At 41.2% G+C, this 16,960-nt stretch overlaps 3 protein-coding genes across 8 annotated transcripts in view; 2 read left to right on the forward strand and 1 right to left on the reverse strand.

Annotated features, from left to right (window-relative positions):
- LOC134012795 (zinc finger protein GLIS1) overlaps window positions 1-1,277 on the reverse strand; it is a 64,036-nt gene extending 62,759 nt beyond the window's left edge. For all 5 annotated transcript variants that reach the window (XM_062452386.1, XM_062452385.1, XM_062452388.1 and 2 more), the window contains exons 1-2: window positions 1,152-1,277; window positions 620-950 (exon numbers count right to left, since the gene is read on the reverse strand). In XM_062452386.1, the coding sequence (XP_062308370.1) occupies window positions 620-914 (295 nt within the window). In that variant the 5' untranslated portion in view covers window positions 915-950; window positions 1,152-1,277. The remainder of the gene's footprint in view (window positions 1-619; window positions 951-1,151) is intronic.
- Window positions 1,278-11,900: 10,623 nt separating this feature from the next.
- dio1 (iodothyronine deiodinase 1) lies at window positions 11,901-14,350 on the forward strand. The gene is made up of 4 exons (XM_062452469.1): window positions 11,901-12,327; window positions 12,875-13,018; window positions 13,133-13,332; window positions 13,620-14,350. The coding sequence occupies exons 1-4, from the start codon at window positions 11,985-11,987 to the stop codon at window positions 13,683-13,685; spliced, it is 753 nt and encodes a 250-aa protein (XP_062308453.1). The 5' UTR covers window positions 11,901-11,984; the 3' UTR covers window positions 13,686-14,350.
- Window positions 14,351-14,409: 59 nt separating this feature from the next.
- Window positions 14,410-16,928, forward strand: LOC134012840 (dynein light chain Tctex-type 5-like). 2 transcript variants are annotated; one of them, XM_062452470.1, is made up of 4 exons: window positions 14,410-15,718; window positions 15,851-15,988; window positions 16,117-16,188; window positions 16,295-16,928. In XM_062452470.1, exons 1-4 carry the CDS (start codon window positions 15,671-15,673, stop codon window positions 16,658-16,660), a joined length of 624 nt encoding a protein of 207 aa, XP_062308454.1. In that variant the 5' UTR covers window positions 14,410-15,670; the 3' UTR covers window positions 16,661-16,928. The 2 variants fall into 2 exon arrangements, with proteins under 2 accessions (XP_062308454.1, XP_062308455.1); XM_062452471.1 differs by having other exon boundaries at window positions 16,361-16,928.
- The last annotated feature ends 32 nt before the right edge of the window (window positions 16,929-16,960 follow it).

Genomic DNA, 16,960 nt, shown 5'->3' on the forward strand with positions numbered 1-16,960 from the left:
ATAACAGGTAACCTCCATCAAATGTTAGGGTAATTTAAAAAGATTATACAAACCCAATGACTTGATATGACATATGTTGGGTTTAGTTATCATCTAAAGCCCTTTGTGACAATTATTATTTGGTTATGTCTTGTGAGAATAAAGAATAAAGGTATGCGTAAGGAACAAAGATTATGGACTGCTGAAGAGCATTTTAAACACTGGCCGTATAACCTGAGTGTAGTCATATTTGTTGATGTCCACTGTTGTTGTCACTAATCACAGTCATTATAGCCTAGTTGATATGACATTGACTGGTGTGTTTTATGTAACTGGCAAGGATATATTTCAGTTCTAACTAAGGCACATTATCAACTACAAGCATACAAGGTTTTGGCAATAATAGCATGATTGGATCAAACGTAGAAACACAGATGCCACATGTTCCCAACACTGAGGAAGAGGGAGAGCAATGATAACATAAACATGGTTTTCATATCATGTGTGAATGCCTAACCAAAACTTCGGATAACATAGCCTAGCCTATTCGAAAACTCTTCTCACAAAGCCGGGAAATACTTCATTAAATGCGTCAATAAAAGGCTATAAAAGTTCAAACCGAATTATGGTTCAGGCTTACCTTGTCCCGGTGGCAAGGAGAAGCCCACGCGGGGAGCCTTTGCTGTCAAATGCGCTTTTTCTTGAGTTCCGTAGCGCTCCTCCGACACGACGAGTCGCTTTGGACTAGGATACTGCATCTGACCCAAATGATTTGGTCTCAGGCACGTTTGAAGTCCAAAACCATCGTTGCCGACGCGTCTTGCACACATTTCCGATTTACTGCTGTACATGGAGAGGGTCAGTCCCGTGAAATCTGTAAACGCTGGGGGTTGACAGTGACTGACCATTTCGATGAGCGCTGAAGACTTCTGCATTGAAACCTCAGTTGTGCACGCTCTCCTCACATTTACCTGCGTTCGGAGACAAATTCACACACCCCCGTGAGCACATTTGAGGGGTCAAAGCATGTCATGGCAAAGTTAACTTGATGTCGTAAATGTCGTATAAGCTAAACGTGATTATTTAGCTTCAACATTGATTGAAACGATTTCCCAGATGGACCAGGCACTGAACCCCAATCCCCACTTGGATATGTTCTTCATTGCGCTTACCTTGTCAAACTAGAAGAAATTGAGAAAACCTGAAGGCTCTGTAGACTAGCATGTTCGTGTAAATGTTCAGATGTATTAATCCTCAACAGCATCGTTGACCCTGATTCTAAACTAGTAAGCTTTGGGGGTTATCACATCTCAGCATCCAAGACGCGCATCTTCGCTCTGATTGACATCTGATACATCCACTGAGTCGCGAGTTTTTTTAATGAATGCCTCTCTGCACCAATGGGAGCATTGAGCGAATATCAGAGGTAGCCTAGGGCCTCGGCTATGTGGATGCATACATAGTGTGTATGTGACATCCCGTAACATCCCTGTTACGGGTCAGAAAATCTGTCCTGATGTAGTCTACATGTTGAAGTTTAGGAGTGCTGAGTTTCAGCAAGTTGTGGGCAGGCTATTTAAAATAGGTAGCCTAATGGAATATTGAACATATGCCTCATGCCCAATTGACATTATTAATTACGTGTGATTAATTACTAGTGAGTGATTTAACGGACATCGGGGAAACGTAATTTGATCAGGTTTTGACAGGTAAAGGCTATGTACGGTGTTAACCGAATATGGTTGAAAATAGCCTACTTTGTATTTTGAGGAAAAAACAAAAACATTGAAAACGTATGCATAGGGATATATTTAAATGGTGAAACTCACACGTGAAACAGCATGGTTGTAGTAGGCTTAGTCTTATATGGCCTATAAACGTGTTATAACTCAAATGTATCATGTTAAATTTATAGTGTGTCATTGTATAAGCAGCCTATGCTCTTTAAAATGCATGTCAAACAATAGACCACATAATTATGAAAGTTGAATGTGAATGACTTCTGAAACAAATACACAGTTTAACCCAGTAACAGATGTGAGACCATCTTGGCTCATGCAGGCTCATTTAAAGCACGCTGTTGCTCGGGTATCCCAACAGACGTCAATATCTAAATGTATCTGAAAAAATATCACTGATGGACCAGAATTTGAAGTTCAGTCCTCTTTAATTCTTGACTGCACTCACCTTATCAAAAGAAACTGTGTGTGTGTGTGTGTGTGTGTGGGGGGGGGGGGCAGTGGCTACAATATAGGATTTTTACAAGGAAAAAATTTATTTCAAGTAATTTCATATCCTCCCTTAACAGTGTTAGAATTACCATAAAGTAAAGGAAAAGAAAATGCTGTGTATAACCTAATGTGCTAACATGCAGGCACATTTTGGGTGGAAAAGGCTACATGGTATGTAGCGTGACAATGATATGAGTCCAAATATATTCATTTTTAAAAGAAAATTTGAAGTTCACAGTGGACCAACTGTCTCTATCAAATACTCAATTGTATAGGTGTATGGTACCATCTAGTGGACATGTTACAGCGCTACAGGGCTTAGCACTTTGACTAATGATGTGTTCATTTGGTTTCAAATTGAAATAACACAATTTTCCTTTAACAATTTGGGAGTAAGCTCCAATAGTTGCATGTGTTAAAATGAAAGCTATTTTTCACAATGACAGTTTTTAGGGTTCTTCCGGTAGGAGGGAACCTATTGTTTATGTTAGTATTCCTATTAATTCAATTTTTTTTCAAATTTGGTCCAATGATACAACAGGTCACTCACTACTCCCAGACCGCTAATGGCCCACGTACGCCCATAAATGGCGCTATAAGACACGCCTACTTGATTTCCCCTGTACCCCATTACTCCAAAATGCCTGAAAATTGGTATGCCTTTTTCCTCATGGGGAACAAAAAAGTCTTGCAAGAGGAGTCTTGGCTGCCGCCCCCTCCTCCTCCAGAGGATTCCTGGGTCGTCCGTGGCCTCTCCGCTGTCTCCTGGGCCAGTCCTGCCCCTGGGTCGTCCCCCACACCTTCCCCGACCATCGGCCCTGCCTCCGGGTTGCCCCCCGTACCCGCCCCGACCTTGGTCCCTGCCTCAGAGCCATCCGCCAGACCTGCCCCGACCCTCGGCCCTGCCTCCGGGTCGCCCCCCGGACCTCCCCCGACCCTGGGCTCTCCGCCTTGGCCGTCCCCCAGACCTGCTCCAACCCGCTACCCTGCCTTGTGTTCATGGTGGGACGTCCGGTGAGGCCCCTTGAGAGGGGGTTACTGTTACGGCCACAGCCGTGCCCCCCTTGTTGTTTTTGGTTTTGCCATGCCCTATTGTTTCCCTGTGTCTGTCATTGTCTTCACCTGTGTCTCGTTGAGTGTTTTTTTAAACTCTACTGCATTTGGGTCCTACCCCACCACACACCGTAACATTTTCAGACAGTATTAAAAAATGTATTTACCGTATTTGTTCGAATAAACGCCGCCCTCGAATAAACGCTGCACCAAAAAAATCTGAAAACTATTATTTAATTGGTTCTGTTTGAAAGCTAACGTGTATGAACGTTTAGGCATGCTGCTTCAGATTTCTACACAATGAAGAACACTTGTATTTGAGACAGTTGTACTACCAACGCACACCTAATTAATAGCCAATAAGAAAGGGAGTTGCCGCACTCATAAACAAACAAATAGACAAGGAGGTCAGCGGTATTAAATGAAACCTGCGTTTTTAGCTGCATGATTCATTGGTCACAATGTCAGCAACGAATTGTAGCTGCACTGCAGCTACAATTCACGAAATTTCTCTTATTAATTAAACGCCGCCCTCGAATAAATGCTGCCTTCGAATAAACGCCGCACCAAAAATGAACGGTAGTCTACTTGTGCTTTGAAACCACTAATGCTATTCTTGTCTACACCACTCGTACATGCTGTCAGGCCATAGCTTTTGTCTTTCACACCATGCAAGCCATAGCTAATTAAAGGTTATACATGTTGATTAACCTCCAGCCAAAACAAATATTAAAAGTTAACTACCTAGAAGTTGTGCTCAATTGTTATACATTGGCAGGCATTGGACTTAATCCTAACAGGTATGTGAGAGCATTCTGTCTGGGCTTCTCCTGTGTCTCACCAGGATCAGATCCTGTTTGCAGAAGTTTATTCTCACTCTCCATGCACTTCATCCTAGCCTGATATAGTTTAATGACATGAAGTGTCTTCCATACTACAAATAATATAATCATGCCACTTAACGACCAACATTCAAATATACTTTTAAAACCTTCTTCACGTGACCCTTGACAGACAGGCTACACAGAGGCAAAAAAGTCTGTAGGCTCCATCAAATGAACTATTGTTCTACTCATTTTGTATATGAAATCAAACACAAATATATACAAAACACAAATATTAAATTTAGATTATTTGGCTCTTACAGTACTGTAATGGTGGGGCATCAGCAGTCAAGCTTTGTGTCCACTACAGCGTTTTTTAACGCTCTGCACCGCTTGCCTTCCAACAGTAGGCTACTTTACCACGCTCGGGAGCGTGGTAAAGTTAATACAGCGTTGTAGTTCTCTAAGATCACTGTTGTAGTCATGGCCAAGCATGCAGACTTGGGTTCATGTACTCACAATATCGATCAAATTACCACTTTTACACACATGAAAAATCCGCTGGCTAGATGTATGACTTTATATAATGGTTCTGGGTCTTTTTAGCAATATTTTACTATTGCAAGATTAAAGTAGGCCACATGTCACGCCACCGGTCATTCAACCAGTCGTCTGTTGGCTGGGCTAGCGAGCTATGCACATAACAAAGTCACGTAATGTGACAAGACTGAATTTTAAAGTATAAAAAACACACCAGGGACACTGACAACATCGGCAATCCTGCACCATGCATTATTATTTTAATGTAATCTTTAAATTCAGTCTCGTCACATTACGTGGCTTTGTTCTGAACAGGACTGGGTGTGTTAGCCTAGTCCTAACCAGACCCTCGTACATTTAATTTGTACAGAGGGTCTGGGATCACTCCATTGACAAGCGTTAACTTCCTTGAAGGCGGGTACTCTGTTGAAGTTTAAAACTATTGGATCTGCCCAGAGCCACTCTGATCTGCCATAACCAATCACTAGCGTGAGTCCTACCTGAGCCAACTCCTTCACCACTACTGTAACGGAGCTAGCTGCCGTAGCTGGAAAACCAGTTTTCCCGAACCCTGTGGGGAGGAGGGCCACAACATCATGGCCACCAACAAAACTTAACAAAGATTGTTCTTGCTCCGGCTTTAACTTTTGGATATTTGGCAGCGTTGCCACAACGGACCGAATGAATGGCTTCGCTCGCATCTTTCCCCGCTGCCATTACTGAACTACAACTCAAACTAGCACACGACATCAACGTCATCGTTCTCAGCCACTCCCTCTGTTCGCTGATTGGCCCTACAAAAAATTGGTTTGAGAAAACAGATTTATGTGTTGAATTCCCAGACCTAGTACAGAAGCAAAATCAAAATTGAGTACGTAGGAGGGCAGAGCCAGGCTATGGGTGTGCATCCACACACGATAAGTTTCTCCCGAGTGTTAGCTCGCTAGCCCAGCCGACACACGACAGGTTGAGTGGTATTTTGATCAATATTGTGAGTACATTAACCCAAGTCTGCATGCTTGGCCATGACTACAACAGTGACATTAGAGAACTACAACTCTGTATTAACTTGTCTAACACGCCCCCGAGCTTGGTGTACTGTGGGAAGGCAAGCGGTGCAGAGTGTTAAAAAACGCTGTCGTGGACATGTACCGTAAAGGCCGAATTAAGGCCGAATTATACTACTCCGTTTTCCAAAAAACGGACACATGGGAACGCCCTTGTCTCCGTGGAACGCCCTCGGAGAGCCCCGGAGAGCTCGACGTGCACCTCCTGAATTTCCTAACTATCCGTCGTAATTTCGGATAGTTACGGATACCCCCCTGGCAGTGATTGGTCAGTATTAAGAACAGCTTGCGTCAGGGGTGAGGGCGGGGTTGCCGTGATCAAGAAGACAAACAGAATCCTTTGACCGCAATTGCTGTAAGTTTTTACAATTCATATTTCAGCTAAACAGTACATGTAAATCAGCATCTGAATTAAAATCTAACGAGAAATGGGTAGTGTAGTTGCTGAAAATGTGCTTATTTTATTGATGAAATGGCTAATTCGTAAATTAGCCATTTCTCCGACTTTTCGATAACCTAGCTAGCATCGCAGTGCAGCGCCACCTAGTCTTTTGGCGGTGAATTGTTTTCAGCACCCACAGCCTACGGAGAACTATAAACGAAGTCTATCCGTCCGTATCCGTCCGCCCGCCCATCCGTAAACGGAGTAGCATATTTCAGCCTTTACTCTGTCATTATTGCGTTTCGTAGCCTACTTCTGTCGATCAATTTCTTATTTCCTGTTAGTTACCATCCGTGCATCCAATCAGCGACTAAAGTGTTGTACCTACCCTTTCCGTTTTGAGTTAATTCATAGATGCCACCTACGTCACTTCCAAACAGACCGCCGCCATATGCACTACCGATCTCGCCCAGGATGGCCGCCCACACTGCAGATTTCAATGAGAAAGTGAGACAGAGATATGTCGGAAAAAAATCTTAATTTTAAGCTCCGATCCTTAGCCTATTTGTTACCCCCAGTTTTCTTTGGTTCCTTATTATCTGCCCCAGGCTTGTCCCAATTGGCTTTCCATGACAGAGCTAGCTACAAACATTTATCTTGTACATAACCCTCCTCATACAATGGGGATAGCTTGAAGGCTTTCAAGAGTGCAGATGTTTATCAATATGCTGTGGCTGGATGGGTGAATGACGTGAAAGTGCAGCACATGGCCACCAAGGACTTATATTTAATCATGGGAAAGTTATTTATTATTTGAAAGAAATCAAATGTATGTTTTTGGTGGTAGTTTACTCTGACTAGGTAGCGAGTTGTTAGCTAAGTGGCTAACAGCTAGCTAGCACTCATCTTAGTGCCACTTAAGCTCACGGCTAGCTGTCATTAATCTTGACAATGTTCTTTAATGTCAGATGCAGGGCTTGACATTTTAAGGCACTTTGAGGCACTTATGTTCTATGCACAAAAGTCATTTGTCCGAAACCTTTACATAGCCTGACCTAGTGAAACGGGCAAAACTAGCCTGGCTAATGGAGGTCGCTTTCTCAGGCAAATGACGAATGAAACAGGCTCGGTTAAAGAAATCCAATCTTCAGTAAGCTTGTATCTACCAAAATCAGTCCTCCCTGACGTTTGAGGTGTAGAATGGAGTGAAATACAACATTGTGAACACTGCCAGTGAGCGCCCGAGTCTGACTCTGAGGCTAACGTCAACACCGGGGGACCAAGGCATGGCTGCCGCCTACTACTATGCGGGCGATGCATTCTCACTCAAATTGCAAGACTTTCGTGACCCAAATCAAAATTCTGATGCGACAGATCAATGGGGAATCGCGTTCTCTAAAGGCTGTCCTCCTCGACCTGAGCAGAATTCACCGAGATGAACTTCACCGAAACAGAGGGGAAAAAGCTGGAATATTGCAGGCATTTCTAAGGCCGAGTACAGTACGTAGGTAAGATGGCGGCGCAAAGCTACAGTGACGTCATGTGAATCAAATCAATTGGTGTGTTCGACTTTATGCGACTTTATGGCATTCACTGCTTCAAGTCAGCCAGCTGCGGCCGGCTGTCGGCGCCGCCGGCGCTGCATGAAGTCGAATATATGGAAGCAAATTGTTACCAAAATTCAAATGAAAATGCATTTCCAGAAATGCATTTGCATTTTAAGAATGTGGCTGCATTATTTGACTCATAAATGAAATTAGTAATCAATCATCCTATTTGCATTTTGATTTTCTTCTTCAAGAGTGCTCAATCTTTCACTTAATTAAAATGAAAAAGAAATAGACATTTGAGATTTAATTTTCAAAACATGCCCCAGCAAATAGATACCAAAATTCAATTTGAAAATTAAAATGCATTTCCAGAAATGCATTTTTATTTTAAGAACGTGGCTGCAAAATCGTGACCACAATTCAAATTCAAATGCATTTCCAGAAATGCATTTTCATTTTCAAGAACGTGGCTGCAAAATCGTGACCACAATTCAAATTCAAATGCATTTCCAGAAATGCATTTTCATTTTAAGAACGTGGCTGCAAAATCGTGACCACAATTCAAATTCAAATGAATTTCCAGAAATGCATTTTCATTTTAAGAACGTGGCTGCAAAATCGTGACCACAATTCAAATTCAAATGCATTTGCAGAAATGCAAAATGAACGAAAAAGCATTCTGAGCGGCGCAGCAGAGTGACGTCAGTAGCCGCTCTTCTTCAGCTCCCTGCTGACCGAGCTACCCATCTTGTTCGGTAGGGGGCCGCACAAAAAATAATTAATAACATTATTTCCTTTTAATTGATTATCAGAGTCTGAAAGACGTTTTATTCTGAAAAATGACCTGATTCTCTCCTTCTCCGCGGGCCTTTTCCCCTGAGCAAAAAAGCTCTGCAAAGACGTGTGTTTACTCATTTTTTAGCAAGTTTGTGGGCTTTATTGAGCGGTATCATGCGCGTCTCTTCCTCTTGACACATGACAAGTGATAGTTACCACTCAATGAAGCCTGTTTGAGACAACAACTCTATCAGTGTTTGGGTGAAGGCTATCCTGAGATCGCACTAAAGCACTGAAAACCCTGCTTCCATTTCCAACATCAAGCGAGATTTTCTGCCGTGACAGCAATCAAACAAAATTATGGAATAGGCCTAAACTGGATATAAGAAACGCACTTCGGTTGTCACTGTCGTTGCTTATAGTCACACACAACAGTGGGACTGACACGAAAGCTAGCTAGTAACAATATAACGATGGAAAACCAGGCTAAGAAACTTAAAGATGGGGCTGAAAAATTAAGAGACAAAAATACATCACATTCACTAGACATGGTTTTGTCAATTGAAAACGGCTGTTTATTTTACATAAAACTCCAAAAACAATTTTTCGCTCAAATCAGCTAAACTATTTTTCTGCTAGCATTAGGTGTGGAAGTCACTAACTAGGATCACATCAAACCCAGAATGTGCATGCATTAGCAGCGCAGCTGTCCAGGGCCTATCTTTCCTTCCAGTCCGTCCCTGCCGGTCCGTGAAAATATGTCTTACATGAAAGCGGTCTGTGGCGCAAAAAAGGTTGGGGACCGCTACTTTAGAAGATGCATCACAGATCATGGCGCTCCCTCAAATTGTGCAAACACTGTTAGAATTAGCTGAGCAGGTAGAATCTAATAATATATCTGAGTCTGATGTCCGTGACCGAGTAGAACAAGTCATAGAGAGCTTGGCTGCATACTCTGCCGTCACAGATTTACACATTAATAGTAGCTCTGCCACTGTTTGACATCAAGTTGCTCAGTCTGTGATGCGTCCTCTAAAGACCCGGCAATTCAATCAATTTCCCGGCACATTTGCAATGTAATGCAATGCAGATGTGCACACCGCCCCCTACCGAACAAGATGGGTAGCTCGGTCAGCAGGGAGCTGAAGAAGAGCGGCTACTGACGTCACTCTGCTGCGCCGCTCAGAATGCTTTTTCGTTCATTTTGCATTTCTGCAAATGCATTTGAATTTGAATTGTGGTCACGATTTTTCAGCCACGTTCTTAAAATGGAAATGCATTTCTAGAAATGCATTTGAATTTGAATTGTGGTCACGATTTTGCAGCCACGTTCTTAAAATGAAAATGCATTTCTGGAAATGCATTTGAATTGTGGTCACGATTTTGCAGCCACGTTCTTAAAATGAAAATGCATTTCTGGAAATGCATTTTAATTTTCAAATTTTACATTTCAAATTGAATTTTGGTATCTATTTGCTGGGGCATGTTTTGAAAATTAAATCTCAAATGTCTATTTCTTTTTCATTTTAATTAAGTGAAAGATTGAGCACTCTTGAAGAAGAAAATTAAAATGCAAATAGGATGATTGATTACTAATTTCATTTATGAGTCAAATAATGCAGCCACATTCTTAAAATGCAAATGCATTTCTGGAAATGCATTTGCATTTGAATTTTGGTAACGATTTGCTTCCATACGAATACACCTAATGTAATGTTGTTTTCCATTTGGGGAGCGTGTCTTTGGCCGACGGTTACGTATATCGATGTCTTCAAAGCAAGTAGTGTTATGCACTGATATCAAACGAAATTCGTTTGAAATTCGCTGCTAATGGAGTTTAATTAAAACTGTAGACATGCATGGAGTCCATTCAAGGCTAATCAGAGAAATGCGGGACTGTTGTGCAAATCAGCAATGTAACGTTAGCGTAGCAAACAAGCGATTTTTAATTAATCTTAATCTTCAATTAAGAACATGGTTGCAAATACATATACAGGACAGTGTAGAGCACAAAACAAGACTGTGTTGATTTTTTAATCAATTATTTAAGCCGAAAATATTACATTTATGGAACTCTCTGTATGATCTGTCCGCCATTGTTGCATGTAGCGCAGTTTTCACATACCCCAAGTACTAAGCTCCCGAGCCCACTTGGTTTTAAGGGGTGTATACCCTACCCCTTCGTCTTAGCCCTAGCCCTCAATCAAAAAGAGTATTGGGACACCACTTACTCTCACAGGAACGCGCCAAATTAAGGGCTAGGGGTAAGGGGTAAGACAGAGTAATTTTAATTAATTTGGTTAATGGTCTTAATGGCCCTATTAGAGATAGAGAGATAGGCTTGAGATAGTAAAGACTTAGAAGGCTACGTTACGACTCAGACTCACTACATACGTTGTTCTTTTTGCTTCGTGTTTTTAGTATGACTGCTTAAGTATTGTGTCAGATTAAAGAAACTGTAAACTTGAATATCTGGCTCTGTCGTTGTTCTAGCTCGGCAAAGCCAGTTAAATAGGCCTATATATGTTACTATTATGATGATGATGATGATGAGTGTTCTTTTCCTATTAGCTTACTGTTATGGTTAATGCCATCATTGTGGTGTTAACTGACATACCGTTGCATAACTATAACAATATTGTGGTTATATTTATTCATCTTCGACTTTGCTCCAGAAGAACAATTATGTCAACAATCTATAATGACACATGCCACGATATCACTAATTATAATAGGCTATAATTACGCTTGTCATGCCATGAACATATTATTGTTCATTACAAAATTGTTAAATCTTCTTTAAAATAACGGAAATAAACTCTATAAACAACCGTCATGTATATGTGCAACCATTTGTAAAACTGTCTACAGGAGGGCAGGCAACTGTAAATGATCGAGCCCTTCTCCTTGTGCTCATTCAGGTAAATTGGCAATTGGCTATCCCTTTTGTGCTCGTGCCCTGTTCGTACCCGCGAGCACAGTTCGAGGCAACTTTTCTTGGAGAAAGCAAGTAAATGGAGTAGCATGTACCTGAGTAAATGGGGTGCTAGTTAATTAAGCCATTTCGGATTGGTTTCAAACTTAGCAAAAATCAGCAAAAAATATTATATGAAAAAGATAATAGTATGAGCCAGGTTCGAGAATATACAAAAATAATTGGGGGAGATCGTTTTGGATATGTTGACTTGAGTTAATAGAATAAAATCGACCGGACGAGTCGGGTACCGATTCGGAAATGCAATACCACCAACATCCACCGGGGTCGTTGTCTCAAGCCGAGGAGCGAGGGGTGGGGTCTGGCCTCACTGCGCCAGCGATCATTTTTCATAGAAATGAACGGGGAAGCCATCTTTAAAGAGTCGCGTAGCTTGGTCTAGTTATATAGGTATATGGCACAGTCCTACATTCCTACTACGTAACTCATCGACCCGTACATTGACAGATCAATCGTTCAAAGTGTCGCCTTGTGTTATTATTCATTCTCCACGTAGAGGTCGGTGGTAGGCTGAGTTGGAGAGACCATCTTCGAGACGATTTGTTTCCTTAAACGACAGTCTCACAGACTCGTGCAGTCAGGCCAAATGAAGAGGATTTTCTTGAAGTTGTTTGTCTATTTATCAGCGCTATGTATGGCAATATTTGCGATATTGCAAACTCTGTTACTTTTTCTGCTGAATATTATTTCGCCAAGCTTGACCAAGCAACTTATTTTAAAGATGGGTGAGAGAGTTACGATGAGCCAGAATCCAAAATTCAAATATGAAGATTGGGGACCAACTTTCATGTCATTCATATTCATAAAAACTGTGATCGGACACGTCTGGCTCTCGCTCGGTGAAGATGCATTTGTGGGTTCAAAGGCCCCTGATACACCTGTTGTTACTTTAGACGGCAAGAAAACGAGTATCTACAATTTTATGAAAGGTGGGTCGGTCATATGCCTTTTCTATATAACTGAAACTATGGTAGGCTACACATGAAAAAGTTAACCTTAAAGGGAGGGTATATAATGTGTTTGATGCACTTTTTGTCATATTTGCCAAAATAAACTTAATTGATAGTGTAGCCGATGTGTATCGGTGAAACTCACTCCTCAGGTATGTAACAGGCCACCCGCATCAACGAATAGCTAGCTTTTCGTTGGCGTAGTTGGTAGTGGTGGCGCTTGGGAAGCCAGAGGTGGTAAGATCGAACCCAGTGCGGGACGATTTGCCCGATACCTCTGACGGAGCTTGCAAGACCACGTCTGTTACAATAGCAACCAATACATATAGGCCTAGAGGTTTGATGGTAATATGAAATCAATCCGACATCTGTGAGCGTCGCATGACTATCTTAAACGCAACAATTCATTAGGCCGTAGCCTGACTAATGGTCTGTCTATCTGCGCGCACTCTGCCTCTGCCTGCACTCAATGCGCGTTACTGTAGTTTTGTGCCTAAACCATCTTTAATGTGATGCATTTCTTTAGACAACAGACCACTGGTATTGAGTTTTGGAAGTTGTTCCTGACCTCCATTTTTGTACAAACTTGACCAGTTCAAGAGACTGGTCAAGGACTTCAGTGATGTGGCAGACTTTCTTGTTGTCTACATTGCTGAGGCACATTCAACAGGTGAGTTTGCTGGTTAAGAGACCTGAAATTGTAATAGTCTTTGCAGTAGTCTATGTAATAACATTTGCTTAGACTGTGTATACAGTGAGCCATGTCTTTATATATTCTCTTTAGATGGTTGGGCCTTTAGCAACAATGTTGCTATCAAGAAGCACCAGTACCTAAAGGAGAGAATTGCTGCTGCTCAGCTACTTACCAAGGAGGACCCACTATGTACCATTGTAGTGGATGAAATGTTTGATACCACAGCTGCTAAATATGGTGCTCTGCCCGAAAGGTTGTACGTGCTGCAGGCAGGAAACGTTGTGTATAAGGTAAATAAGGACTGCCCATTTTTTTTAAATTCCTCAGAACATACACAAAATTCCTGTTTTTCAATTATGTCAAGGGGAAAGGGGCTTTGGAACATGGCTAAAAATATATACTTATGTATTACATGAGCCCAACTAAAACCCAAGTAGGAGAAGTTTTATGGAGGTATTTGGTGTTTAATCTGAGTTTTACATATAGATAAACATGATAAACAGAGTGAAGGGCAGCAGTCTATTGAAATGTATGTCCTACATTTGTGAAGTAACTTGTAAAACCTCTTTGTTCTCAGGGATTTAAGGGGCCTTGGGGTTACGATCCTATGGAGGTGCACTCATTCCTGCAAAAGATGAAGTAGAATATGTGTCCAAAGAGCTTTCTGTTGTGTAACTCCAGACTGCTATCTCTTACATTTATCTAATTTCACCCTTCGCAATCAATGTTCATCCCTGGATTTTAACCATTCTCCATTTTTGTTAGTGATGGATACAGAGCAAATGTCTGACCTCTGTAACCAGATGTAGAAAGAATTGGAGAGATGTTTGAACCAGGTCATGTACATTATATACATGAATATATTCAGACTAAGAAATCTAATAGGACATGGACACATTATGCTAGTCAGTTGTCTTTTTCCTTAAACCTTTATAGTATATCTTTATTTGAGAATAGTTATAATATTTTCAATAATACATTTTCTGTTGCTTAATTTAGAAATGATGCCTACAAAATGTATCATGATGATGACAGGTGAGGTTTGCTTAACATATGATCACTACCTGATTTATCTCTATACTACTTTTTATGTATTAGAAATTCATCCAGAAGTACTACTGCTTTGTGTATGATGATTACAATGCAAACTTCTGGCTATTGTAATTGGATTTATGAAAAGTAGGATTTGTGCAGCATGGTTTTGGAAAATCTATAGTGTGTATCATGTTTGTGTATGATATGCATGAGGGTATCAGTACTGGTATCAAACAAATAGTGTCAGTAATAAACAGTTAATTGGAGGGAAAACCTGCTTTACTGTTTCCTTCTGGTTAAAATAGAACATAATATCCCTATTTTACATAAACATATCCATTCTTTATTTATTAATTACTGTAATGTTTCACAATTAGTTTCCACAAAAAGGATAATTCAACAGTATGTCTACATGGATGTGACATATCATTATTGACAAGTACATTGAAGAAGAAACAGTGGTAATGTTGGCCATGGCATGTCTATGTTATTAGAAAGGTCAACAGTCTTACATTTAAATTTTTAGCAGAAGGTCTTATCCAGAGCGACTTCAAGTAAGCACAGGGACATTCCCCCCGAGGCAAGTAGGGTTAAGTGCCTTGCCCAAGGACACAACGTCTTTTGGCAAGCCTGGAATCGAACCGGCAACATTCTGATTAATAGCCCAATTCCCTAACCGCTCAGCCATCTGACTCAGTCTTGCTCAGCACAGTGTTTGCATGTCCTTGTATAGCCCTCACATAAGAGCCCACACTAATAAAAGTACCATGTTAAAGGCCACCCAAATAAAGACCAACATCAAAAACACTGGGTCATAACTCAAAAGTTAATATGTCAATTACTAGGATACAGAGAGCACAACGGTTTGGTGTTGCTACAACTGGTGCAACAAGCTGTCATGTTAAAACCTTAGCCAAGAAACAGGCTTGGCTCCCTCTCAGAATGTCAGAATGCACATATTGTTAGGACTTTTACCTTTTAGGATAATCCTGAGGATTAGCTTCACATGCAGTAGTGGACTGTGTGGGAAAGAAGAGGCTTAACCAGAGTGCATGGAAAGCCTTATATTGGTTTGTGTTGACACACTGTAGTGTAGTAGTGCTGTAGTGCTTGGCAGTGCCACCAAATCAGGTTTGCTGGTTAGTGAGGCAACCCCTAAAGACATTTAAAAGATGTAGGAGGGACTGTGTGTAAACCAACAGCCAGCACGACCTGAGGTTTTATCTTCACTGCAGACCCAGCAGACACAGGTAACAAATTGTACTTTCCAATCAAGTTCATTTAGCTTTGAGTTAGACTCAGTTTGTCTCATAACTGTACTTTTTAGTTAAGATCAGACCAGAAAAATGTGCATTGTAAAATTCAGAGATCATGTGATAAATAGAATATGGCTGGTATATATATACTGTACATATCCTTTATTGTATGCCTGGAAAACTGTGCGTGTTTAACATCTAAAGAATTTTAAACAGATTGACAGGCATACAGTTGCAAATGTGTTCATTTTAACATGTCTGTCCGTGACAAATTATAACTATTTCCTTTTGTCAAAGACCTCTTATGCCTTTATTTTTTAATAGATTTTGTTGAAAAATGGACAGATCTAGAGAAAGAAAATCTAGCAATACAGCTATCAAAGAGGTAAAGATGAATGAATGTGTGCGTGTGTGTGTGTCTGTGTGTTTTGTAATCAGATGTGTTGTATTAGTGATCTCTATCTAACAAGGTGGTGGTGGTAGTGATGTACGTCTTATGTGCATCCTCTGTGTCCAGGTTTCTCAAAGGGCCCCGGCGTTACTCCGTAGAACCTCCAGGCTGGCACACAGCCAAACTCAAGGCCAAAGCCAGGCCCAGAGTCTCTTCAGCTTGAAGGGGCTTGTGGCAGCCCAGAAGTTCTCCAAGGGACTTAGGGTGAAGATGAAACAAGCCCATACCATTAGTTTCCTAACATTTGAATGTTTAGCATCATTTACATGACACATTCCAATTTACAGTAGTTGATGGTACATTTTTTAAAGATTTTTCCTTTGTGTTCTCAGGAACGTGCAGCATTAAAACTAGCGGAAAGGAAGGCCACAATGAGAAAAACTACAATCATAGTTCAGGAACAGGTCTTTGAACCCACCCACCCCCCACACACACAAACAAAAACCAGTCTGCACACAATACAAAATTTAGCAATAGTACAATAGTAGTATTTTGTCTCTGCCACTCTAGATTCCTGATGGCTCCGCCCAGCCCGCAGAGCACTTTCCTTACACAGTGATCTCTTCCATGATCCAGGACTTCTTGTCATCGCGGCTGGAAGGCTTGCCCTACAATGCCCCCTGTAGTGGAACGCTGGCCAAGGTGCTAAGTGAGGAGGTGAAGGATCTGGTGAGGACCATGTGTCCTGCCCGCTACAAGCTGGTGTGTACTGTGGCTCTGGGTCAGTCGGGGCTGGACGGTCAACAGGGGGATAGGGGGTTGCTGCTGGCTAGCCGTTGTCTTTGGGACCCCCACACTGATACATGCGTGTCACACACATTCCGGAACCAGGAGATGTTCTGTACCATTGATGTGTTTGCTGTGTACTTTGAATAAAATACCTTAAGTCACTCAGAAAATAGATAAAGCTGACAAATTGTAAAACAAGGTCATCATAGAGTAGGTTACCATAGATTATTAATCTCTTGGTATGTTAAAACGTCTAAAATACTTAATGAACACGATCATACATTTTGAATACATTTTCATTTCAATATAATTTCTTTTAAAAAGATTACAAGCATGAGTTAGTGAGTGTGTGTGTGTGTGTGAGACATGTACAGTATGTGTGGCAAGGTTTTTGCTTTTAAATAACTGAGCAACATGCCACAAAAAGCATAATAAAACACAGGACAA

The sequence above is a fragment of the Osmerus eperlanus genome, chromosome 26 (assembly GCF_963692335.1).
Source record: "Osmerus eperlanus chromosome 26, fOsmEpe2.1, whole genome shotgun sequence".
Classification (NCBI taxonomy): domain Eukaryota; kingdom Metazoa; phylum Chordata; class Actinopteri; order Osmeriformes; family Osmeridae; genus Osmerus; species Osmerus eperlanus.

Excerpts from the sequence above, each read along its gene's own strand:
- LOC134012840 (XM_062452470.1), top strand. The coding sequence starts at position 15,671 with ATGGACAGATCTAGAGAAAGAAAATCTAGCAATACAGCTATCAAAGAG. Across the intron at positions 15,719-15,850 it reads GCAATACAGCTATCAAAGAG|GTTTCTCAAAGGGCCCCGGC; the intron begins GTAAAGATGAAT and ends CTCTGTGTCCAG. Across the intron at positions 15,989-16,116 it reads AGTTCTCCAAGGGACTTAGG|GAACGTGCAGCATTAAAACT; the intron begins GTGAAGATGAAA and ends TTGTGTTCTCAG.